The following is a 25609-nucleotide window of genomic DNA, read 5'->3' on the forward strand; positions in this document are numbered from 1 at the left end:
CCACATGTGGTGCCCTAGAGCCTGTTCTAAAAAAACAAAAACAGAATCCACCAGTTGATTTATTTTATTTCGCTACTCTTCCTGTTTATTCACACTTGCATTTATATAGATTAAAAAATGACAACAGCTATAACAAAGCATGAAAAATTTGTTTAGTTTATATAACGTTAAGGTGAACTCTGACTCTTCTGGTTCAAAGGGCAGGACTGGTAGCTCTTGGTATTACACAGCTCAAATTAAGTAGCTCTCAGTTTTAAAAAGTTTGGTGACCCCTGATCTAGGGATTTGTCATCATTATTGAAACCCCCACTACTTACAATCAGTTTACACCACAACATCAAATATTTATTAAAATAAAGCAGTCAACAGTTTTTAATTACAAAATCACAGGGGATAAGATGTACAGGATATTCAATAGTTGGGGAAACATAAGGAATACAAAATTTACCACTGTATAGACCCTTTCAAATTATCATTTAGTGGCACTACTACTACTACTACTACTTCTCCTCCTCCTCCTCCTACTACTACTACCACTACTAATAATAGAAATAGAAAAACTTTACATAAAAAGTAAGTCACGTAAAGAAAGAGGAATGTGGAAACATACTAAACTAATAAAAGAAAAAGCTGTTCTCATGTTACGGAGTTTAAAGTTAATTTTGCAAACCGCGTGAATAATAATAATAATAATAATAATAATAATAATAATAATAATAATAATAATAATAATAATAATAATAATAATGTTTTTTATATTTTATTTTGGCTATACAATTTTTACATGTTCAAAACAAAGCCTTATAATTATCATCTTCATTATTTTTGGGACGATTATTTGTTAGTATTTGCCATTGTTTACCATGTGTAACGTATTTGTTTTGAGATTCTGTAAGATAAAATAAATATTGATCTCAGTAAAGATTATAGATTAATCACAGGCAGTGACATTTAATAAGTGGCTGTTGACTGCTTTTATAGCCAATTGTTAACCAGATTCTCAACATAAATTGAATAAGATCTATATCAAACCGATTTTTACTGTAAAAATGCTCTGTGACGGTCATGCTATGACGTATACAATGATGGGGATTTGCGGTACTTGTAAAAGAACTGCTGCTGGAATTGTCCGCTCTGAGCTGCCGTACTGCGGCTTCCCCAGCGCTAGTAGCCGCTGCTCGGCGGACTCCGCCGCTCAGTGTTGAAAGCAGTCCTCCGCAGGGTGCATGTCAGAGAGGTAAACATGTCTATAATGGGAGGCAGTACGAGAGGGTTCTATTTCAACACGGTGCTGTCTCTGGCCCGCTCCCTGGCTGCCCACAGACCTGCCCCGGAGGAAAAGGTGAGCAAAAAGAAGCTCGACTGATTCACAAATGAACGTTAATCAGCCGAGTTTAGTCAGGAGGATCGGCGCCAGAGTTCAGGGCTTCGCTCCGCTTCCGCACAGGCGGTGTCTTTTTTTTTTTTATTATTTTGACCACGGACCTGTCAGTAGAGCCGATGTTTGACGGCTGTGTATGCGTCAATGGTTTGGAGGAACTATTACGGGGTCTTCGTCGATGGGCTTTTTATGTGACAGATGGGGGGAAATAAAAAAAAAAAGAAGAAGGGTGGGATGTAGAGGAAGACGCTGTCGCCGCTGGTGGGCTGTCTCTTATCATTATTACTGCATCACTCAGACAGAGAGTAGTCCGACTGGATCAACGCTGCAGTCAAACAGGTTTATACTCGGATCGCAGCTACTGACCTGTTGAAACGTGAAGGGAGGTATCGACGTCTAATCGTGTTGTGTTTACGTCTCAAGACGTAATATGAGCATTTGAGCCTGTCGCGCATACTGAACGCAGTCATTTAAGTTGCTGTTGTGTACAGTTTACGTTTACGTTTTACCGTGGACATTAATATCATACTAATTTTGGCCCTATTACATGTTTTTTGTTGTTGTTGCAGATTGCATTCATTAAACATCAGACAACCAAAGTGCATTTTAAAAACAAGCAGAAGGTGCACAGGTTGGCATTTATTGCAGCGTTTCTCCTACGCAAACAGCGTCACATCACACTCACTTATATTTGGCTTAAAAAGTTGCAGAGAAACAGCAAACTTTTACTGCCACCCACCAGTGTGTCTATCTGAGTCAATGTTTGACCACTCTTCCTGTCAGACACGGTGGAACTCACATAGGCGTTTTTATTTCCTGCATATTCCGCATTATTTTAAGCATATCCCACAAATTAGAGTCGTGGGTGTTCGAGAAGCTTAATGTCGGCCAGTCTTATATTCTTCAGAGTTGCTCAATCTATTAAGAGAGTATGGCGGCATATGTGGGTTAACAATCCTAATCGATATCCTCATCACAACTAGCGATGCACCGATTAATTTTTTTCTAATCAGATACGATACCCATACCTGGGCTGAGCTTATCGGAATGCTGAATCTGCGTCATTCATCCGATATCCAATCCAGCTAACTAGTCAATATCGAAGCCGATATCCGATCCAGGTATCGGATCGGCGCATCTATAATCACAACACTGAACTGTTATATAATATTGATGTTTTAAAATGACGAAGGCCAAATCCTCCATTCCAAAACCAGGTTTTATGTGTATTTGGGATCATTTTGGCTTTAGAACATTCAATCATGTCTCAGTTTCAACAATCCAGCTCTTCAGCCCCAACAGCATGATGCTACCACCACCACAGCATTCTCGACCGTTGGTGCTGTGTTTTATTAGCTACTCCAGACATTTGTCTTGATGTTCTGGCCAAATAGCGCTGTCCTTCGTGGCATATAATCATAAAATGTTCCTCCAGAGTGGGAGTGCGTAAATATCCCGCCAGCATTATTTCAAAAGTTTGTCAATCACTACAAAAGGCTTGTAGTTTCTCTTCATATGGCAAACCGTGTATTCAAATTTTAGTCAGGGCGTATATTTGAACCTTTTATTATTTGCAAAGACGTTTGCATGGTAGAAAGGTTGCATTTAATTAAACTTGAGCACCATATTGTTGTTTTTCAAATTTATTTGAAGTTGGATCTTGTATAATTATTACACTCTTGTAAATAAACGTTTAAATATATCATAGTATTTGTTGCAATATTTTCTAAGCTGCTTCCTGGCTATATTTCTTTTTCTTTTTTAACTGGTTCTTTTACTGAAGCAGGGGCGAAAGTACAGCGAATCTTTAACTCTACTAGTTATGGCAGAGGGTTAAACAAAATCAGAATAAATCCTTGTTTTTTGTTTGTAATTTTTTCTAACATGGTGTATATGAGTGTTTTGAAAGGCATTTTTAAATGCATTCTTCTTCTCCTTATTGTTGTTACTATTATTATTAAAAGGTCAAAATTAATATATCATATATATGAGTGCATGAACACGTTTGAGTGGACATGTATTTGAGCTGATCTGGTGAATAAACAGATAAAGCTATAGACAGTAAACTGCTTTAAATTGCATGTAGAAAGCAAGTACAACATATTTCGTATTTGCTTGATGCTAAATGGTCAGTTTCTAATATTCTTCATAGGTAATGGCTTAAAAAATACACACTGTCACTGAAAAATATGTATTTTAATTCAACACTTCAACTTTAGAGGAGAAAAATAGGACAAAGATAGAGCTGCACTCTTTATAAGACGAAGGGTATGTTGATTAGTTTTGATACCAGTTTTCGTATCACTACCCTGGAAGAAAAGTCATAATCTTATATTTTAACTTTATCAAAAACTCCACCATGACTTTCCTTCAAGAAGCTCATGCCTATATCGTCACATGCATTTCCATCCAAAGTTGCCTTACATTTTTCACAAAGTCCTTCTCTAATGATAGAAACGTCGATTTGCTGCACAAATACTTTCTCAAGCTACACTTGGCTGTATATAATAATGCTTAAATCATTACACTTCCATCTCAGGCTTGTATGCTAGGTCCCAGCCGTGATGAGCATCACTTCCTCTCATGCTCTTAGAAGGATGCATCCCTGGCTCTGAAACAATCTAGATACGTCAGCCCTCATCAGCTTTTGACATTACTCAATAGTCCAGTCCTTGTACTTCAAAATTGGATTCTTTTTGGGGTTTTTAACTTGAAATTTTTTCAAGCCCAATCAAATATTTAGTCCTAATGTCTTGACTTCTTCTGTTCTTTCTTGTTTTAAATTGATTATCAATCACAGTTGTGGAAGTTTTTACATTCCCACCTATTTGTTTTTTCTCACAGATGACCAAACATATTAAACATTTTTGTACTTTCCAATGCAGCAGCGCTCTTGTGTACCCGTCAGTACCGGTCGGTGCGTGTTTTTACCTTACAGTAATCTGTTGGCGCTCTTTCAGGTCCAGAAGCTACAATGCATGTGTCCAGTAGAAGTCCGTGGCGTGTTCAGTCTAGATGTGCGGCGCAGAGACGCGGTCATTGCGCTGGCTGTGTTTCTGGTGGAGTCCGGCCTACAGGTAGGTGTTTGTCCGTGTTACTGAAGAGGAGAAATTGTTTATGTTAATATGAATAAATGTTTTTAAGGCACAAAACCTATGAGGATTTTTAGGCATGATGAATCTAAAACTGCACAACCGGTGATCTAATACAGAAGTGTTGGGAGTTTTTATGGAGTCTTTTGGTCTTATTTTAGACTTGAATATCCAAACATTAAACAAAAACTACTATAATATGATTCCCATTCATTCTTTTTAACATCTTACAACTATCAGTCAACTGTTGGCTTTCACACTCTCACAAGGCTCTTCATCATGCATATCACTATTATAAGATTATTCTCATAATCTCATTAGGAAGGAGATTAGACATGCAGTTGACCCTGTAAGCCTCTAAACTCATCACGCCGAGACACTCTACCTTTCCCTCTGATTGTGTGGTGATGATTGCTTAACGTTTCACCTTAATGTTCTTAAATATTGTCACTGGTCCTAGACTGGCTGTTGGATTTTAAGCCTCTTTTGAAAAAAACAAAACAAAAACTAAGGTACTGGCATGTACGTTTTTTTGGTGACCTGCAGTAATTTCCTTTTCTCCTGCAGCACAAAGACACACTTGTTCCCTACTTGCTGAGCCTATTGAAAGGTCTGCCACGGGTCCAGTGGATCGAAGAAGGGTTGGGAAAGAAAGCAAAGGGTATGTGAAATCCTCTTACCTTTGATTTGCAGCAGCCTCTATTTACATGCTGCTGCAGCAGCCAGCTAAGGGAAGACCTTTTTGTAAGTCTTTACAGCACTGGTTAAAGATATATTATTAATGGAACAGAATGAAATTCAGGACCTTTACTTCTTTAAAAGTAAAACTCCTTTTAGAAGAGAGTTTTAAGGTTGGATCCTGATGTGTTGTATGACGCCTGCTGGTGGTTGGAGTTAAAGTCCACCCACTGTTGGTTGGCTCTGCATCATTTCCCCTGAGTCTACTGGCAGAAAAGTGTTTCAGTGAGTTATGGTGATTAATAATTAGAAGAATGCAAACAATTCACATATAGTTTGGTTTAGTGGTTATTCTATTCATTATTTTTCTTGTACATTGTGTTTAACACCCTTTTTTTGTTTAATTGGACCTCTGATCCTTGGTTTTTTTTGGCAGTCGACACTCATGTAATATGACAGATCATGACTCCCTCATCAAACCAAAAGATCTCCTGGCAAACTGTTGGTAGATCATTTTAAATGGTCACAGCATCACATTACTTTATTGTGGACAATGAGTAGATTATTAAAGAAATACTTTTAAAATGTTCCCACATGGAAACAAAATTCCTTCTTTGCGGGTATGGATTGACTTATGGTTAGTATGAAATTTGCAACATCTTTTTATTTTATGCCAAAAAGCAAAAGTGACCGAAACTGTAGAAGGGGAAAATGTCCAGCAACACCACCAGTAACATTTCCGAGTTCCAGCCAGAGGACAGAGCTGAGTTTGTGAGTAGGTGTGAAGTAGGGAAAGTAGAGCTTTGTTAAAACCAGTGGTGCTGTGGTCCATTATAAGCTTCTTTATGCAGTCGTCTCATGCTGCATATAGGCCCAGTTTAAAATCCTTGAATAGTGTGTTGTGAACAGTCAGAAGTGTGAAGTTTCTCTATTAAAACATATGTTGCAGCTGTTATTTGGCTATTCAGCATTACTTAGTCACGTACATTATGTTATGTAACATATGTGTTCAGTGTGTTGTGAACAGCTCATAAAGCTGTGAATTGAGATCAGTGTTTTACGGGTTAATAACAGACCTGTCTCCTTAAAGTCACTTATGTTGACCCATCATGAAACTGGGATCAAATTCTCCTCCTGTCTTTTAAAACTGTTGTTTATTATGTACTGTAGGTTGTTATGTACTGTTTTCATTCTGAATACAACTTTTTTTTTCACCTCTTAGATTTTCTTCCAGTTGCAGAAAACTTCAGTTTTTGTCTAGTAACACTCTTATCAGATGTGGCTCAGAGAGACCAAGGTTCCCGACTTGAGGTCAGCTGAAAACGAAGTGGTGGTAAATGGTTATTTTGACTTCAGGTGAGGGTATTAGCAAGTTCTTTGATATTGTTTATGTTGTCTTCTTTGCAGATCTTGAGCACCATACTTGAAGTCATGCAGGCATTTCAGGATATGGCTCAAACACCTGATAACCACGACAAAGGTATATACATAAGTTCACGCAAAAAAAACTTTATAAGAAGGACTGTTTCAGGAAAAACAAAGCTTTACAGCACCTTTCCTTTTTTTTTTTTTTGCAGTTTTCCTGTGCAGGTACATCGTCCCCAGTCTGCTCGGCATGGCTCGAGCATTCGGCCGCTACAGCAACACAGAAGAAGCCCTGCTGTCCAAGTTGTTCCCCAAAGATTCGCCTCAGAAAAGCTGCGTCACGGAGGAAAAAGAAGGCGTGCGCCGCCGATCCTTCAATGAATTTCGTTCTATTATGCCGTCCTCGCTGCTCACAGCGGTTCAGAGCGACACTCTGCGCAGACGTGCGGGGAACAACCTGGATGCCTCTACACAGGTCGGTGGGCATTGATAGAGGTTTTTCAGATTTATGATGAGCTTTACGTTTTTAAAAAAAAAGTTAGATATGTGTGCCTAGCTTTAGTATTCCTTATATGTTCTGTGACCCTGTTTCACTTAAAGGTCAGATTGGTGCATTTTCAAATGACTTGTATGTTCTGATTTAAGAAGAGTCTTTTATTTTGCTTTGTTGTAGATCTCCACAGACCCAGCAGGCCACTCGCCTTGCTCTCCCACAACCCCTGCCCCACATTACTTTGAAGGTAAAAGTCAAGAAACTCAATTCGCTTTGAATACTTTCCTTCACCTTACAGGGCCTTGCAAAAATCAATCTTACCCCTTCAACCGTTTTGACCTTTTCTTGACTCGTCTTTTGTGAATTGTATTAAACATTTATATGACAGACCAGCCAAAAGTAATGCATAATTGTTGAGTGGACGGAAAATGATTAATGTTTTATTACAAATAAAAGTATGAAAAGGAGCAGACATTTGTGTTCAGTCCACCTGAGTCAATGTTTTATTGACCACATTTCAACTACAACTACAGTAGCAAGACTTTGGGATATGTGTCTATTAGATTTTCGCATATAGAGACTGATGTTTCTGTACCTATTCTGCTAAAATAGCTCATAGTCAGTCAGATTTAATATTAAGCCTATATGAACATAAATTCTGAAGGCTTGCTACAGATTCTGTGCTGGAATCCGGTCTGGAGCAGGCCATTCTAACACATAAATATGCTTTAACTGTGGGTGACAGTGGTGCTGGACTTAGGGAGTTCGTTTCGCAATTGACGGGTTGCCGGTTTGATCCTCCGCTCAGACACAACGTCTTAGCCGTTGTGTCCTTGGGCAAGACACTTCACCCAAATTGCCTGCTGGCGGTGATCAGAGGGCCCAGTGGCACCGATGGATGGTAGTCTGCCCCAGGGCAGCTGTGGCTATTAACATAGCTCACCACCGTCAGGGTGTGAATAGGTGAACGACTGTAGTGTAAATCGCTTTGGGGTCGTCGGACTAGTTAAAGCGCTGTACAAGTATAAGCCATTTACCAATTTAGGCTAAACCGATCTATTGTATCTTTAGCTGTCTGTAGGGCCATTGTTGTGCTGAAAGGTGAACCTCCACACCAGTCTGTCGTATTTTGGCAGCCTCCAACAGGTTAACAGGCTGAATTCCAAGATTGAGCAGCATTTAGCTCAATTGTCAGCCTCACTACCTGGAATTAAAATTATTATTTATTTATTTTGAGAGTTTGCACTATTTCGTTTACAGAACATGCCTACAACTATGAAGATGTATTACTTTTTTACAGTGAAGGAAACAACAACAAATGACAGAACAAAACAGCGTGCATACCTATTCACCCCCCCCTAAAATCAGTTTTTTGCAGTGCTACATTTTGCAACATTTACGTCTGCAAGTTACATTGGATCAGTCTCTATGAATTCAGCACATCTTGCCACTGGGATTTTTGCCAATTACTCAAGGCAAAACTGCTCCAGCTCCTTCATGTGGGATGCTTATTCTCCTGTGAACAGTGATCTTCAAGTCTAACCACAGATTCCCTGTTGGATTGAGGTCTGGACTTTGACTAGGCCATTCCAACACATTTAAATGTTAACCCTTAAACCACCTGAGTGTTGCTTTAGCAGGATGCTTTGGGTCTTTGTCCTGCTGGATGGTGAACCTCCTTCCCGGTCTCACATCACAGGCAGACTGATGCTGGTTCTGCTCAACAATATCTCTATTTAGCACCATTTGCATGCACATATGCACATGCCAATTTCTTTTCTTTTTGTAATATCTATTTTTCTCATTTCACTTCACCATCTTAGGCTGTTTAGGCGCCAGCCCCCCGCGACCCTGCACAGATAAGCGGGTGTGGAAAATGGGTGGATCCATCTTAGGCTTTTTTGCACAGATCCATCTCGTAAAATAAATTTAAATCACAGGTTGGAATGTAATAAAATTTGTCACAAGCGATGAATACTTTTTCAAGGCACTGTGTGTTTATGAGCCATAGGGTTCAGGTAAATTGATATTTATAATATTTACTTTGAGAAAACAGAATAGCCTTCAATTAACCCATTTAAATGCAGTTTCTTTTCATTAACGCTTACCTCATATTTTTATGTTTTTTTTTCCTGTGTTTCTGATTTTATTCCCAGGTGCCTATCTTCCAGACAGCAGCTCAGTAGACCCTGACTACTATTTCTCCACAATCAGCTCCAGTTTCTCGATGTCTCCTCTTTTCTTGGGGTCCAGTGAAAATGAGGTGGAGGTGCCCATTGATCTGCTCCGACAGCTACTCAAAATGGTGCAGTAACGTTTTTTTTTTTTTTTTTTGCTAAGATTCTGGTTCTGTTGAGTTCCTTCCTATAAATCTGAGTCTCAAACGTTGCCTTACTAGGTGAAAAACTTTGTTTCGGATTCCTTCTTGAAAACTCTGGACACCACCTTGACGGAAGTTGCAGAGGTGATTAAATAAAACCGAGAGTTAAGTGCAATTATAAATATTGCCGTAGGTTAGTGGAATAATTTTATTTATCGCTTTTTGTTGTTGTTGTTTTACAGTCTAATCCTGGGATCAACTTCCATTACAAAACCTTCAGTGACCCTCTGTATGTGTGTGTGTTCAAAATGCTGCGAGACACACTGTACAACATGAAAGGTAACGCATCGTTCTTTTTAATTGTACTAAAGCTAAGCCTTAGTTTCCTTTCACATTTAATGCTCTCTTAAATTTACCACCGTGTCCAACTGTCATGTCATATTTTCAGCCTTGCAGCCTGCGTTTGTGAGGGAAGTGCACGACTTTGTCCTGGAGCAGTTCAGCAGCAGCCAGTCAGAGCTGCAGCGGATACTTCATGATACGGGGGGGTTGCCGGGGGAACAGAGCCCCCTCAAGCTGCGTTGCCAAGCCAACGCTGCCTGCGTGGACCTCATGGTGTGGGCCGTCAAAGATGAGCAAGGTAATCAATGAGAGCAGAGCTCGGTTCCGTGTTTGATGTCATCATCAGAGAGTAGCGGGATGCTTTTATTTACTCCAGTTGTGTCACTGTGGCTATTTTTGTTTCTCTTTACAGGAGCTGAGAATTTGTGCACCAAGCTGTCAGAAAAGCTTCAGTCAAAAACATCTAGCAAAGTTATCATTGCTCACATGCCCCTGCTCATTTGTTGTTTGCAGGTTTGTAAATGGGCAAAATAGATCCCTAATAAAAGGGACATTTCACACAAAGAACTGGCCATATGATGAGATCTGGTAATTTATATGGCTTTTGGTTTGTCTTGTCATCTTTCTTAGGGTCTTGGACGTCTGTGTGAGAGGTTTCCGGTTGTTGCCCACTCTGCTACAACTTCTCTGAGGGATTTCTTGGTCGTTCCTTCCCCGGTTCTTATTAAACTCTACAAATACCATAGCCAGTACAGCACAGGTACCAACTGTACAAACGAACTGTTTCAAATCCATCTAGTAGCTTTTTCTTGACCTTAGCGTGTTGAGGATTAATGTTTGTTAATTAACATGTATTGGTAGCCTTGTTAAAAATGTGCAATGTTTAAGAGGCCTTAAAATAAATTGATTTGATATAAAGTTATTTATGTAACATCATCATTGAAAGGTTTAGCAAAAGCCAGCCTATAATTAATGCAAATTTCTGGATTTGGGGGGAAAAATACTGCAACAAATCATTTTTTCTTCAAAGAAAAATCATCATTGCTACAATTATTGGCACCCATGCTGTTGACTCTTGCTAACACTTATCGAGCTACAGACAGAGACTTTGCCCTCTTCTATAGCATATCACAACCATAGGGCGTACTGAAGGTTAATTATGAGGGGAACCATTTCTGTGTTGATTTGGCCACATGTTTTGGCTCATTATCCTACCAAAAGATTAAAAATGCTAATCTTTTTTTAGTTTTCTGGGCGAGGCCAACTCATAATTCCATAATTCTTTGTTCTCTGACAAGGTTCCTAAGACCTTTAGGAGAGAAGTAGACCTGCAACATAATAGATCCTCTACTGGAATGTACTTTTCTACAAAATCATCCACTTTTTTTTAACCTAAAAGCCACCTTGAGTGTTGCTGCTGGCAGTTAAAAAATCTTTATATCATGTGACCACAGTTCCAGGTAAACCTCCATTTGGGTTAAGCAAACTCCACATATTCAGTTTTGAAAAGGCTCTTTCCTGGCATGCCTCCCAAACATATTTTTGGTTTGCAGATACAGCCGTATGGTTGTGGCAGAGACATTGTGATCTCCATGACTCCACTCTTTGCTGAAAGTCTCTGACAAAACATTTGGACTTCCTTTACCGTCCTTCTCACTATTTGTGGTTGTAAAACAAACTTGGGTCATTGTGCACGCATGCTTGTCTTGTTATCGTTGTTTTAAACCTTTAACTATGGCTCTGACTGTCAGAAATGTGCGCGTTTAGGCGAGCAGCTGTTTATTTATAGCCATGTCCTGCTTGAGCTGGTAAGGTTAAAACCTATCTGACGTTCCTGAATGGGGTATTATTTTTGTCTAGTTTTGTCTCTTTTAAAGAGGGTCTCGGAGAAATGAGTCTCGGTGTCGCATCACATTTATACCCCAGGGGAAACAGGAAGTAATGCATCACTAATTAAAAGTTCATAGGCACAAAATCCTTACCTTAGATTTGTCTTACCAGAATTGTTTGTGGAGCCAATAATTTTTCATGAGAGATTGCCCTGCTGCGATACAAGACAAGTAACTGACCTTATTCATTTATTGCACATTTTTATCATGGGATCCTATAGGCGTGGAGGGTCCTTCAAGCTATAGAGGCCCAGTTCATAGAATACAAGAGAAAGCCACAGCAATCTGGGCTGAAAGTGAAGAGGATAAATTTGTTTGACTAGTTATATAATGGCATACAGACCACATCAATAGCAGAATTACTGTCTCATCACAGTCGTCTACTTTTGATCTGAACAATTATAGATGACTAGGAGTACATTTCAGGTCATTAAATTTTTTTTCGCTCACTCTCTCTGCTTTCTTCACAGCCTGATCATTTTTAATTCACTTATTACATTTAACACGCCACATTGTTTTTGTTTTTTTTCCCCAAGGCGCAGGGGAAATTAGGATAAATGTGACGAATGAGCATTCTCAGTCAACTGTCAACATGCTCACAAATAAAAAGGACCAGCCCTCCATGTACGAACAGCTCAGAGACTTTTCCATCGACAACATCTGCAGGTAAACTGAGAACGCACCAGCCACAGCTTAGATTTGAACTTCTGAGGGTTTTTGTTGTTGTCAGTGTTCCCTTCCTTCTGTGCTCCTCTCCGCTCAGATGTCTCAAAGCCGGTTTGACGATGGACCAAGTGATCGTGGAGGCCTTTTTGGCTAGTCTCTCCAACCGTCTGTACATTTCACAGGAGAATGAAAAGTGAGCGGCCTCTCTAGCTGGAAAAATAGGAAATCTGGTTTGGTCACCTACAATATGTTCAAAGGAAGGAGATTTGGATAAGCGGTTTTAAAAAATTCTAACTTTTCCTTCTCCCAGGGATGCTCATCTTATTCCAGATCACACCATTCGAGCGCTGGGCCATATTGCAGTCGCTCTGAGAGACACTCCTAAAGTCATGGAGCACATCTTGCAAATCCTTCAACAAAAGTTCTGCCAGCCTCCGTCCTCGCTGGATGTGCTCATTATAGACCAACTGGGCTGCATGGTCATCACGGGGAATGTAAGTCCAAAGTGATCGCACAATCCTACTTCATTCATTTATAGGACTAGAGGGGATACAAATGATTGTTACTTAACATAAAAGTGAAATTAATTTAAATTTGTGTGTCTATGGGGGAAAAAAGATTACACATTATCACAGGATGGGCTGATGGTATGGCTATTACTGTGCATCTGGTGGGTGTTGCATAGTCGCTCAGCACCCTGCAATTAGAAAATGGTCCGGTATTCAAGCTGAAAAACCAGTTGGTTTTAATAAGGTATCTTGGGACAGCCCAGTCAGTCTTGGTCAAGATTAGCTACATTTAAGAGTTTTAAATAGATCTGCAGTTCACTAATTACCGTGTTATCCCTTGTCTTTGTTTTTTTGTAGCCATACATCTACCAGGAGGTGTGGAATCTGTTTCAGCAGATCAGTGTGAAGGCCAGCTCTGTGGTTTACTCGGCAACCAAAGACCACAGAGATCACGGTTACCGGTCAGCATCTGCTCCTTAAAATACACATTATGTTTTTTTGGTGTTTTAGTATCAGATTTCATTTGCTAATATGTTTGAAACTAAATATCCCCCGCCCTGTTTTCTATAACAGGCCCATTTCAGTGTAAAGTACTCTAGATGAACATTTTAGGAAAAACTTCATATCACAGATTATGTTTCAAGGCTTCACCGTGGTCCATTTTTTTTCACTCCCTCACTGCAGAAAACCAAAAAGATTTGAAGCCTTTTAATTTTTTTACCCCAAATCTTTCTTAATGTTAAAACACTTCAAGACTTAAAACTTTCTTCCATCTACCTGTCCTCCTAACTTGGAGAGTTTATTTAGTTTATATGTGAAAGAAAAGAAGAACAGATGTTATAGTGACTTAAAGGGCACATATCATGCTTTTCAGTTCTTCCTTTTCACAGATAATTCAGTTGTGGTCCATATAAAGCGGAATTGCAATGCTTGGGTCTGAATTCCTTGTTATTGTTGCCCTACAAGCTTCTCTTTTGGCCCTGTTCTGAGGAGCGTCTGAGAGCAACTTGTTTTAAGCACTTGACACCACGCCCCCCTCCAGGTCGCACAGCGTTCCACTCCACCCAGTTCATCCATTTTTTTTATTGTATGCTGGGGGACGATGTAATAAACAACCGATGAATTATCCACTTGTAGCTTGGGCTTCCATCAGTTTGGGATACAAAATCACTGCAGGAAAAAAAATGACGAATTTGCTAAATTGGTTAGCTGGAAGTCTATGACCTTGTTTAGCAGCTCCGCAGCAAATTCTGTGACATAACTGTTCAAAAGACTTAATAGAGAAAGGAGAAAGCTGAATAGATTGAAAAATTTGGCCCAAACAGAATACAAAGAGGTCTGTACAGTACCTGGAGAGACCAAATTAAAATGTTCTGCAGTCCTAGAGACTCCAAGTACACAACAAAATGTAGTTGACGGTTAAAAAAGTGGACTTTGCATGATGTCACCCCTTTATATTGTTGTTTTTATTTTGTTTTTTTGGAGGGTAGTCTATTTATTATTTGCCATTATTATTTGCCTGGAGAAGATCTACGCTTCTGCAGGAATGAATGCTGCTTGTCGGGACTTTGAAGCAATCAACTGGTTCCCTTTTTATATAGGAAATTTTTTACCAATCTGTATAATCTGATTGATTGTGACTTTGTAAAGTGCCTCGAGATGACATGCTTCATGAATTGGCGCTATATGAATACATTTGAATTGAATTTAATTTCTTTTTCGGCCTCTCAAGAAACTTGAAAAACTAACAAAAAAGATTTGAGAGGTTAAAACTACGCTCCTTATTCCAAGTTGTGTATTTTATCCTTAGAGTTACTTTAAAACCAGGTGGAATGATTTTAAAATTAAAATGTTGCGATAGGTTTGAAAAGTTTCATTAGATCTGAATGGGGTAAAAATAAAGTAGTACAGTTTGGATAAAATTCATTACTTTATCCAAATAATGTTATCCTTTCCTCACAGCTACTCAAAGGATTACTTATTTGCGTGTAGTCTAAGCCCTGGATAATGTATATTTATGTAGACGTGTACCACGGTATCAGATATTTACATCTATTCACCCTTTTCTCTTCAAGGCATTGCTCTCTGGCTGTGATCAATGCTTTGGCAAACATTGCAGCCAACCTGCAGGGGGAGCAGCTGGTGGATGAGCTGCTGGTGAACCTTTTAGAACTGTTTGTCCAACTGGGACTGGAAGGAAAAAGAGCCAGCGAGAGGGCCTCTGACAAGGGACCGGCATTAAAGGTGCGCACGTCACTTCAGCAACATCCAAAGACAGAAGGAAAAGCCTTACAATCCTGTTGTTTTTTTATGTTAATGAGTTTGTTTTTGTCTCTCTGTAGGCATCTGGTAGTGCCGGAAACCTTGGAGTTCTTATTCCGGTTATTGCTGTGGTGAGTGATTTGAGACAGTTGGTATTTATTTTCTTTAAAAGCACTATTTAATACATGAACAAAGGTTTGACTCAATGACCTACATTGCTACTTGAGTTATTTTACATAACGCACAATATAATAGTGTTTAACTAAGTGAACGATTCTTGACCCAGTTTGCTGCTGCAAAGATGTGGATTATTAGATTCACACGTGGGGATGTACTATGTTAAACCATATTAATGAACACAAAGAAGTCAGTTTAATCATAATCATTTTCATAATTAAAAGTAAAGTCCTGATGGGTGAGTTATTTCCTTCCCATGAAACAATCTCTATCACAAATTAAGAATCTCGCAGATTTCTGGATATTTTTCAGTGTCATTTGGGATGAACACTAAAGTGATGTCACCACAAATAAAATGCAAAGTTATGATAAGAACCAACCGGAAGTCATCATCATCTAGATAATTTTTTTTGGAAAACCACTCTAAAATGGCGTTAATAATAATTTACCTAAACATAAAATGAACAAAAAAACAGAGACACGTTTGCTTATGCTAACGACTTACAGGCTAAAAGAGGAAGTTTACGGCTGGGGAATTAAAAGTTTCAAATATGGATTAAGCTAAAAAAAATTGTAACTTTTGTCAAAAGTTTATCTAAGGAATTGCTTCTGTGGTCTAATGTTTAGCATTCATTTTAGAGAGGAGGGTGTTGAGGGGAAAAAGGGCGGCGCATGAATCCAAGGTTCAAAACCACATTTTATCTAATTATTTGAACTTAGGAACAGCAGGATCAGATCACACAGTGTACTGAGTGTATATAGCTTCTGTATATATATATCCTTTTTAGTTTATTGTATTTTTATTTTTTGTCTGCACCATCAACACCAAGTCAAATTCCTTGTAAGTGCAAACCTACTTGGCGATTAAACTTCATTCTGATTCTGATTCTGATTCTGAACTGGAAAGGAGGACTTTACTTTGGGTCAAATGGGGGTGTGTGCTTGAAAAAAATAAAATGTGATTTTTGCTCTGAGGTTCTGTGAACTCCATCTTGCTCTCAGCTCGAGGGATAAACGGCCATTTCCACTTCAGTAGCAGTTCTGTCAACCCTACATTCAGTTCTAACCTGAATTTCTTGTTGGTTCCCCACTTTTGGCTTGGATTGAAGGAACAAAATAAAAGTTTAGCTGGTACATTACAAAAACAAACATCCAACAGAACATAAATCCCTACTGAATCCAAGAATGTTATCAGGCCTGGCTCCAACCCAGTTATGTGGTTGTTCTCGATGGGTTCGCTGGCTCTGTTTTTACACCGTCTGAGTCAGAACTTAGTATCTACTTGGTGCCAGAACATCTGAGGGAAGTCGAGCCAAAGTGCTGCTCACCCAATCAGAGGCAAACTTCTGGAAACCTACAGCTATCTCATGTTGCCAAGCCCAGCCAACTTTATTTATAAAGCACTTTAAAAAACAGCAGACACTAATCAAAGTGCTGAACAAAAAGAATGATTTAAAATAAATTAATAAAACATTAGAATTTAAAGCAGATGAAGTAATTAAAAGTAGAAATAAAATCTATGTCAAAGTAGCAACAAGAAAATACAACATAGACAGGAGGAAATGAAAATTAACAACTTTTGCCAAATGAAAAGCCAAAGAGAAGAGTTGGGTCTTAAGAGCAGATTATAAAATGTCTATTGAAGAGGATTTTCTAATTTGCAGCAGCAAAGTGTTGCATAATTTGGGAGCTGGAACGGCAAAAACCCTATCTCTCCCGTGAGCTTCCTCTGTGTCCTTGGTACCTCCAGTAATAGCTGAGTGACCGAGAAGAGAGATGCAGGTGCAGTGGTTCAGAGAAGTCTTCAAAACAAAAAAACAGTATTAAAGTGAGCTCTAAAATGGACAGATAACCAGTACAAAGAGGATAACCTGGGAGGATAACATGTTCCAGTTAAAAGTTGGGCAGCAGCATCTTGCACCAGCTGGAGATGCGAGGAGGAGGACTGACTCACTCCAAAGTACACATAATTTCATACTCCATCCGAGTTGTAACACAGGCATGAATTATTGAATTATTGTTTTGAAGTCTTCCTTTGACAAGGTTCTTTTAATGTTGGCCAGTTGTCTCAGGTGAAGAAAGCTAGATTTCACTACAGCACTGATCTGCCCATCCAGTCTTAAATCCCCATCCATTTCAAAAACAAGGTTTGTGGCTATAGGCTTTCCGTAATCTACCAGACAGACCAGATCTATGCAACAAGAATGTTGTGCTGCCAAACAGACACAGACGCTGTTATTTTTGTTTCCTAAATCCCATTCTTTAGACTAGAGCAGAAGAAAAATGCCAACAGTCTTGGATTACAAAAAATGTTTCAAATTCAAAGTTCCAAAGACCAGGTAACATCAAATTATGACTAATCATGGATTATTTCAAAGCTTTCTTAATTTCTAAAGGAAGAAAAGCAGATATTTCATATTAGAGATAATGTAACAATTATTGACAAAGATTCAGGCAAACTTCTTCTGAGCATAACACCTACTGTTCATAAAAACATTGATATTATGGTGCACAGACTCCATGTGTGAGAAGTTACTGTGACTATATACATAATGCATAATAATAATGTATTACATTATTAAAGGTCTGCAATGACATTGTACTTGAAAGATCAAATCTGATGCATTAATTTAGTTTTTATATTAAAAACAGATCTAAGTATATTGTTCCCAAATCGTATTTTGTTTTATATTAAAGGTATATAGCCACGTAACATGCTTATGAAAAAAGACCAGTACCTTAGAACTATCATAATGCCGGTTTGCTTAATTAATAAATCAGTTATAAATAATGCCGGACTGAGCCTGACCCTCTGCAATGCTTCGCAGTAAAGCGGCAGCTCGGCATTATCTAAGACAAACCATTATTGATTAAATAAACCGATTTACAATAACTTTAAGAGCCTCATATCAGAAAGTTTATTCACGTCAGTCAACTCTGCGATCACATGTGAGCCTCGGCAGGTTTAGTGTCCGCTTCAGTGAACACCAACAATCATACTGTATTCCAGTCTTTTCCCTCTTGGAATCATATTTTATTTGTGCTTTTTTTTTTTATTTTTTAACTGGATCTTGGACCTTTCTTCATTGTTTTGCTGGGACATGCTAATAGCTGTTAGCCGCTTCCTTGTTTTAACCCCGGCTGCGCATGCGCAGTACGTAGTTCTATTGAAGATCATAAATAAACACGAAAGGCTTTATTTACTAACAAACTGAGCAAAAACAAAGCATAAAACACTGAAATGGCAACTAACAGGCCACCAGGACGTGATATTCTTCCTTTTTTTTATACTGATGTATACATTTAAAAAATAATAATCAGATAACACGGCTATGCACCTTTAACTTAAGGAATTTTAGGTTTGTCCAAAATTAGTTAATCAGCCAAATAAAGAAACATTTCTTGTCAGATTCTGACTCAGATTATAAATTTCATTTCACAAGTGGAATTGTTCTTAATTCAAAGACACTCTATGTTGTAGTTTTGTGTATTTTATTTACTGGACAGCTGTGACGTTTATACATTTCGTTTGTAATAACCATGCTAGAGCATTAGCAGTTACAGTAACATCATTATGTCTGCACACTTCTCCACCAGCCTGGTTGTAAATTATAAAACATTAACAGACAGATAACAAGCATTTAGCGAGTCCCTCAAACAGACTTCGTACTTTGAGCAAATTGAAGAAGTCTAAATATTCATTCTGAGTCTAAGTTCACTAAAAAAGACTCCTGAGAAGCTCAGAAGGTCAGAGATGTGTCTGATGTTCGGTCAAACAAAGCTGGGCTTTATAAACGTTCAATCGGTTATGAATTGATTAGCCTATCAGTTCTGTGAGGGATTTACCACCCGGCCAATGAACACGAGGCAGTCTGTGCGGTGCTCGTAGATCAGGAAAAGGAACGGATGATCCACTGTGAAGCGGATCTGAGAGGAGAGAGGCATGAACCCCACTTGAGTCAGGGCGGCAGCTTCTGTTCCTTCCTCGTTCACTGTGATGGTTCCTTGGTGCTTCAGCTGCGATGGCGTGATTAAAATGTATCAAAAACATCATCAAGGCTGCAGCGTTTGTGTCGTTTTGTCTTACTCACCCAGTTCAAGGCAACTTTTTCTGAAGTCATTCTACTGAAATCTCCAGTTTCCTTGAAAATTTCAGTGAGGCCCATCTCCTTCAGATTTTCAATCAGGTCGTAGTTTTGCTCCAGTTTAAAGCGAGGTATGGAAACCTCGCGAGTCCTACGCAGAGGCAAAGAATACCATCCTCACAACTAAACACCACGAAACCTGAAGTATTTTCACAAGAAAACTTTTATTTCTCAACAACAGTTTATGTAAACACTTTGTGAACTCGCTGATTACTCATTAATTTTTGTCTGCCCCCCCCCTTGGTGACGCAGTTGCGGATGAACAGTTTTACTGATCTAATAATCTTAACTAAACATGCTGAGTAGGTATTCACTCTCTGCCAACTAGTAGAAAATCCATGAACCTCTGTTGTAACAACTTATTTATTGATACTGGGAATTTTTGTTGAGTGTTCATGCTCTTTCAGGGGTTTCTGCCATTGCTAAACTTGAATGTTCTCTTACTTTTCCAGAATGAGTTTTTTTAAGTGATTATTAAGCATCTTTTTGATGTCTTTTTGTATAGCAGTAGCATCAGTGATAGTTTTATAAGCAGTAAATCCGATCAAGTTAAATATTTGCTTGTGACTGACCTGTTTGTCATGTTTTTGAGCCATTTGTTGACAACAGTCGGTGAAATCCGCTGCTCCAGCGTCCTCATGCCTGTGATCTTCCTTGGCAAGGCAATGAGCATACTGATGTTTCCTGTGTATGGAAGCTGAAGATAAGAAGGTTAATAAGCTGCTTAGGTGACTTTTGTTATGGACCCTTGTGTGGGCTTCTCAATCTTGTTGAACATGGATATTAGAGATGCACAAAACATCGAACCACCATTGTCATCGCTATAACTGACCTGTTGTTAATTTATTCAGCCCTCAGTCTACCCACCTACTTACTGTTGCCAGTTTCAGCCACATAGACTGTCAATAATTTAAAAATTCCTGATTAAGATGTATTTGTTTTCACTCGCTTTTAGGTCCAGCTGAACAAGGCATCTTGATAGGCTCTTTATTGATAAAGGGTCCCAAGCAGCCTTGTAAAGTCTAGAAAAGTATTGCATTTGCTTTTAAGGGAAAAAGGTTTGCTTCTTCAGACTTTTTTCCTTGTTGAACTTCTACTTTTTTTCAAAGAACAAAAAAAACCCCAACTAATAATGGTTGATAAATGTACAGGTTGCTTTATCTTTGATTTGCGACATTACGCCTCAATAATAATATTTAACTTATCAGTATTTTGTTTTTTGACTTACCAACTGCTTGCAAAATGTATGGAAAATTGCGACTACAAAGAACTGTAATAGATGGTGGGCTATATCATTTCAAACTCTCCTTGACTCAATATATTTGTCCAGTCGGATAGAGTCCCACTGCCTGTTATGCCAACACCTGATCTAGATCTTTACCAAACCGTTAAAGCTCTGGGAGAATGGTGTGGACATATTGACATGACATGATGATGATGGAGAACAAAGTGGTGATAAATATTAGGGTAAATCATTGTTATTGATTTATATTATAGCAAATATCACATTTCCCTGATGCTGTGCAGCTCTAATCTTTACCAAGCCACCCACCTGCAGGATGTCGCACTCCAGTTCGTGGTCGGCAGCGGCGAGGTAGTTCCCCTTGTTCGCCATCATCGGCACCCGGACGGTTTGCTTTTCATTAACCCTAAAGTTTCGGTAGTAGGTCATCTCTTTTGGGAATTTCTGTTCCCACGTCCCTGTATGTACAAAGACCCAATACTCACATTGAGGCTTATGCTTTAACATTTGATTGTTGCGTTTTTATTCCTCTCACCTTTGAAGTACAGGTAGTTAAGTAGCATCAGCACCATGTTCGGATCCACACTCTTGAGCGGCTCCTTGATCAGCCCCTTGGTCAGTTTTTCAATGCGACGGTTGGCCATGTTCAGGAACGCTGGTTTGCTGAAGTCTACGGACTGCAGCTCGGCGAAGTAATACGCCTTCGTCTCAGTGCAGAAGGTGTCTTTCACTGACACGTTTTTCTTAAGGTAGACATCGTTGACAGACCGGAGCGTGTAGCCAAAGTTCCTCCTGAAAAGCCTGTGCGTCAACTTCCTGAACAGCTTGTGGACCGTTGTGTTGTCGTAGTGATGGCTGGCATTAACAAACTCGGCAAATCCCAAAGCTTTATAGATCTGATGGTGAGTGTCCTCTCCAGCGCCTAAAGACATCATGCCCATGGCGATGGAGATCCCGGCAGGTGCCAGCAGGATGTTGTCAGTCTGGTTTACGTCGTTACGGAGACTTCTGTAAAGATTAAAGCCAAAGCGGGCATTCACCATGTTGAGACGCTGAAGACGAGATCGACCGTGGAAGAGCCGTAGGAGTCGGGCTCGGCGGATCTTCGGGTCAGAGGACTCGGCGAAGATATCAATGTCTGGGGCCGGTGTGGCTATCTCGTCGATCTCGTCCCCCTCGCTGAAAAGGATTTAATTCATCATAAACTCTTTAAAATGCCTTTTACTGGATGTTTTGTCTTCAAGAAATGTAGAAATAGACACGTATATCATGAAAACTAGCTCACTGGCATCTACTTTGAGCTGATATTTACTTTCCTATTTAAGTTATTTTCAATATGTAATCCAACACAAGAAACTTACATGTAATCATCACTTCCTGCGGCCAGGATCTTATCAAAGTCAATATAATCGTCTTCCTCAAAGCCGTCTAAATCGAGGTCATTGGTGACTGTGTTTTCTTTGTGGAAATCCAAAGGAATGGCCTCCACATCCACTGCGCCACCTGGCTCTAAGCCCCTCGGGTTGGGATTAGGGTCACTGAAGTGGGAACTGAGGTCTTTGATGCCAGCCAGGGATGGACTGGCCAGCATGCAGGCCACAGAAATGACTGTGAACACCCACATCCTGAAGGCAAAGCAAATGACAAAAGCTTAGTCCAAAACCTTTCAATGATCTCACAGATAGATGTTACTGAACAACACGATAATAAAGCCACTCGGATTACAAAGACAAAGGATTTGTGAGTAAATGAGCCGTCTGTAACGTGTCTTACCTTTACTGTGACTGGTGGGAAGTGCTGCGTTGATTCTGTTTGTAGGACGAAGAATTCAAAACTGAACTTTGATGTGTGCTGCTCTTGAACAAATAGACCAGATCAAACAGTCCAAAAAGTCCGCTGACTGACTAAAACCCTTAACTCTTCACAGTTCATCTCCTTTGTTAAAAATGTTCATTCTGATTAATTATTAATTAAACTATTTTCTGCTAACTTGCTTTGTTAGGTTCTGTCTGATTTACAGGTCTTTTTTGACTTTTTTCCTGCATGTGACAAAGAATTTGTCTGTTTGCATTCAAACGAGTTAACATTTATTTATTTATAGAGCAGTAATTATGCTACATTTGTCGCCCTTTTTAATTTTATTTTTCAAACTTACAGCTGACCAGGCGACTTCCACCAATCAAGGAGGCCAAACCTCGTCTCCAGAAGCTGTTCAGGGACTTCTGGTTGTACTCTGTGGTCATGGGTTTTGCCGTGGAAGGATCGGGTGAGCAGGAGATTGACTTTTATTGTATTCATCATCTTTTCAAAAGTTCAGCACCTCTGACGGACCCCCGAGATAAAATTAGCAGGCTCTTACAATATTTTTAGTTATCTTGAGATGGCAAAACTAAAAAAAAAAAAAAAAAAAAAAAGTTAATGACAAGTTGCAATAAGTTAATATTTAAGCAAAAGGAGGAGGAGCGTGGAATATTTCATTTTGACTAACAAAATTATAAATTGCCAAGCCTTGTTTATTCAAGATGTTCTTCTGAAAGTCATAAATGTTTCTTTCGCTTTATCTTTAATGTGAAAAACTAAGTACACCCTTGCTGTTGCTGTTCATCAAATGCTCTTTTTAACTGGTTAATCAGCCAGTGCAACCGCCTCTATAACAGCAAATTTAGTCAGTTTCGTTCTCAGAAGCACAATCACAAATTGGACGGACATCAGGAGGTGACCTTAGAGAGCGGTTATTAGGCTATTTACAAGCATTTTTAATAAGCCTGCAGTGTGAAGGGTCACAAGTACAAAATATTTAAGATGGTTGCTAATCTTCCTATTTATAGATGGTAATTTATAATCTGAGCTCATGCAAACAAGCCAAAAGAAGTTGAGGAAAAACTATTTGCATGTTCAATTTTAAAAAGTAAATGGTCTGTACTTGTATAGTGGTAGTGTCAAGTCGAGGAACCCAAAGCCCTTTACTCTACCATCAGTTATTCACTCATTCACAGACTGACGGTGGTGAGCAACACTGTAGTCACAGCTGCTCTGGGGCAGACTGACAGAAGCAGGGCTGCCAAAAAAGCGGCACCACTGGGCCTTCTGACCACCAGCAGCAAGCAAAGCGAGTGAAGTGTCTTGCCCAAGGAAACAATAACTAGGATGGTTGGAGTGGGGGTTTGAACGGCACCCCACCGGTTGCTAGACGATCTCCTAGCCGGCCCTTCAGTCACCACTGTCGCTACTTAATCTTCACAACTGTACAATTAAAGGATGAGCTGTAGAGGTTTGGCTTGTGTGGAATGATTCCCAGAGGAAAACCCTGATGTTTGACACAAAATAAAGAGGGAACATCAGCTAAAGCACCTTAAACTAACTGTAGAGCACGGTGGTGAGGGGCTGATGATTTTTGTAGTCCTCGGTACCTGGGCACAGCAGGCCAATGGGTCTACCAAAGTTATTCTAGAGTCAAATGTAAGGCTTTTGGACAGCTGGCCCAAAATGTGTTTGAACAGGTCCAGAATCACAAACAATGCAGCTTAGCTACACAAAAATGGGCAAAAAGAGAGTTAATAGAGATGCACAGGACAAAAAAGTCAGCCAAAAACTGAAGCAACGCATGAGAACAGGGTCCGAAATTAACACTCGCCAGATGCCAAATGCGAGTAAATTTTCTACGTCATGTCCGTTTGCCAACAACTAGCGTTTAGCTCAGGCTAATTACATAGCGGGATTTTGTGGGGATATTTAGCCGGGGTCAGTCAGAATTAATATTTTGGCCAGTAAAAAATATGCTTGGCCGGTTGATTTTTACATCTACCGGCCAACTTGGCCGATGAATCACAAAGTTAATTTTGGACAATGCATGAGAATTGTTGGCCAAAATGATGACATTAGACACTGAGGTCATACAGAAGACTAATTGGATTTAGTGCTGCTAAAGGTGTTAAAGTTACTGCATCACAAGGTGTACTTAGTTTTTCCTATGGACCTATGTGCAGTCATGGATACTGCCTTTTCCATTATGACACTGCTTCATCAACATGTGCATTTGTTTTGTGTTTTCAGGGCTTTGGCCAGAGGAGTGGTACGAAGGCGTGTGTGAAATTGCCACAAAGTCTCCTCTCCTCACCTTCCCAAGTGGAGAGCCTCTTCGTTCTGAGCTGCAGTACAACTCAGCTCTGAAAAATGACACAGTGACGCCGGTACAGTGTTAAATATAGTTTAAATCTAGTTCTAAATTTGAGCAAACTGCAGCACCGGGGTGTTAGATGGTGAATCTCTGTCTTCTAGGCTGAGTTGAGTGAGCTGCGGTCCACCATCAGCAACCTGCTCGACCCTCCTCCTGAAGGATCCGCCCTCATCAACAAGCTGGACTTTGCCATGTCCACCTACCTGTTGTCTGTCTACCGATTAGAATACATGAGGTCAGCTCACCTGCATGTACACCTGAAATGTCTCTTCTTTGGTCTGAACAAATTCCTTTCTATGTTAAGATTGGTGTTTACGGCTCTTTGATAGCCTTCTTACATCTGTATTCTGTCAGGATGCTGCGATCCAATGATGCTGACAGGTTCCAGGTCATGTTTCGATACTTCGAGGACAAAGCCATCCAAAAAGATAAATCTGGTGAGGATTTAAACCGCTTTGGTTGACATGTGATGTATCATTTATGAATAACTTTCTATATCCCATGTAATCCCTGCAGGAATGCTGCAGTGCATTATTTGTGTTGGTGATAAGGTGTTTGACGTCTTCCTCCAGATGATGGATGAAAAGGTATTTGGCATAATCTCTGAACAGAGATTGATTCCTCAGTGTGGGAGGATGATTTAAAGCTTGTGCATTTCTCTTGTTTTAGCCAAAAATCAAAGAACATGAGGAGGAGCTGGAACGACATGCTCAGTTCCTGCTGGTGAACTTTAACCACACCCACAAGAGAATCCGCAGGGTGGCAGACAAATATCTTTCTGGTTTGGCTGAAACGTGAGTCCGGTTACTCATCTTATACGTGCGCAGTTAAAAAGTAAAAAAAAAAGTATTTTCGGCTAGTTTTTGTGTC

General features: G+C 39.6%; 2 protein-coding genes across 4 annotated transcripts in view; one reads left to right on the forward strand and one right to left on the reverse strand.

Moving 5' to 3' along the window:
• Positions 1 to 1150: 1150 nt before the first annotated feature.
• The window catches only part of pi4kab (phosphatidylinositol 4-kinase, catalytic, alpha b), a 46204-nt gene continuing 21745 nt past the window's right edge, over positions 1151 to 25609 (forward strand). For both annotated transcript variants that reach the window (XM_012865585.3, XM_012865586.3), the window contains exons 1-25: positions 1151 to 1342; positions 4342 to 4458; positions 5041 to 5134; positions 6374 to 6462; positions 6559 to 6631; positions 6729 to 6991; positions 7190 to 7256; positions 9166 to 9314; positions 9408 to 9473; positions 9572 to 9668; positions 9778 to 9969; positions 10084 to 10184; positions 10302 to 10431; positions 12097 to 12226; positions 12324 to 12419; positions 12537 to 12720; positions 13093 to 13196; positions 14811 to 14979; positions 15078 to 15128; positions 22720 to 22828; positions 24616 to 24752; positions 24841 to 24974; positions 25094 to 25176; positions 25256 to 25326; positions 25409 to 25533. In XM_012865585.3, coding sequence (XP_012721039.2) covers positions 1244 to 1342; positions 4342 to 4458; positions 5041 to 5134; positions 6374 to 6462; positions 6559 to 6631; positions 6729 to 6991; positions 7190 to 7256; positions 9166 to 9314; positions 9408 to 9473; positions 9572 to 9668; positions 9778 to 9969; positions 10084 to 10184; positions 10302 to 10431; positions 12097 to 12226; positions 12324 to 12419; positions 12537 to 12720; positions 13093 to 13196; positions 14811 to 14979; positions 15078 to 15128; positions 22720 to 22828; positions 24616 to 24752; positions 24841 to 24974; positions 25094 to 25176; positions 25256 to 25326; positions 25409 to 25533 — 2930 coding nt within the window. In that variant the 5' untranslated portion in view covers positions 1151 to 1243. The remainder of the gene's footprint in view (positions 1343 to 4341; positions 4459 to 5040; positions 5135 to 6373; positions 6463 to 6558; positions 6632 to 6728; positions 6992 to 7189; positions 7257 to 9165; positions 9315 to 9407; positions 9474 to 9571; positions 9669 to 9777; positions 9970 to 10083; positions 10185 to 10301; positions 10432 to 12096; positions 12227 to 12323; positions 12420 to 12536; positions 12721 to 13092; positions 13197 to 14810; positions 14980 to 15077; positions 15129 to 22719; positions 22829 to 24615; positions 24753 to 24840; positions 24975 to 25093; positions 25177 to 25255; positions 25327 to 25408; positions 25534 to 25609) is intronic.
• On the reverse strand, positions 18650 to 22433 carry serpind1 (serpin peptidase inhibitor, clade D (heparin cofactor), member 1). 2 transcript variants are annotated; one of them, XM_012865588.3, is made up of 7 exons: positions 22336 to 22433; positions 21924 to 22187; positions 21098 to 21741; positions 20872 to 21020; positions 19892 to 20016; positions 19266 to 19410; positions 19000 to 19191 (listed from the first exon to the last, which is right to left on the reverse strand). In XM_012865588.3, exons 2-7 carry the CDS (start codon positions 22184 to 22186, stop codon positions 19000 to 19002), a joined length of 1518 nt encoding a protein of 505 aa, XP_012721042.2. In that variant the 5' UTR covers position 22187; positions 22336 to 22433. The 2 variants fall into 2 exon arrangements, with proteins under 2 accessions (XP_035999874.1, XP_012721042.2); XM_036143981.1 differs by lacking the exon at positions 22336 to 22433 and having other exon boundaries at positions 18650 to 19191; positions 21924 to 22186.

This window comes from Fundulus heteroclitus, chromosome 12, assembly GCF_011125445.2.
Source record: "Fundulus heteroclitus isolate FHET01 chromosome 12, MU-UCD_Fhet_4.1, whole genome shotgun sequence".
Taxonomy (NCBI): domain Eukaryota; kingdom Metazoa; phylum Chordata; class Actinopteri; order Cyprinodontiformes; family Fundulidae; genus Fundulus; species Fundulus heteroclitus.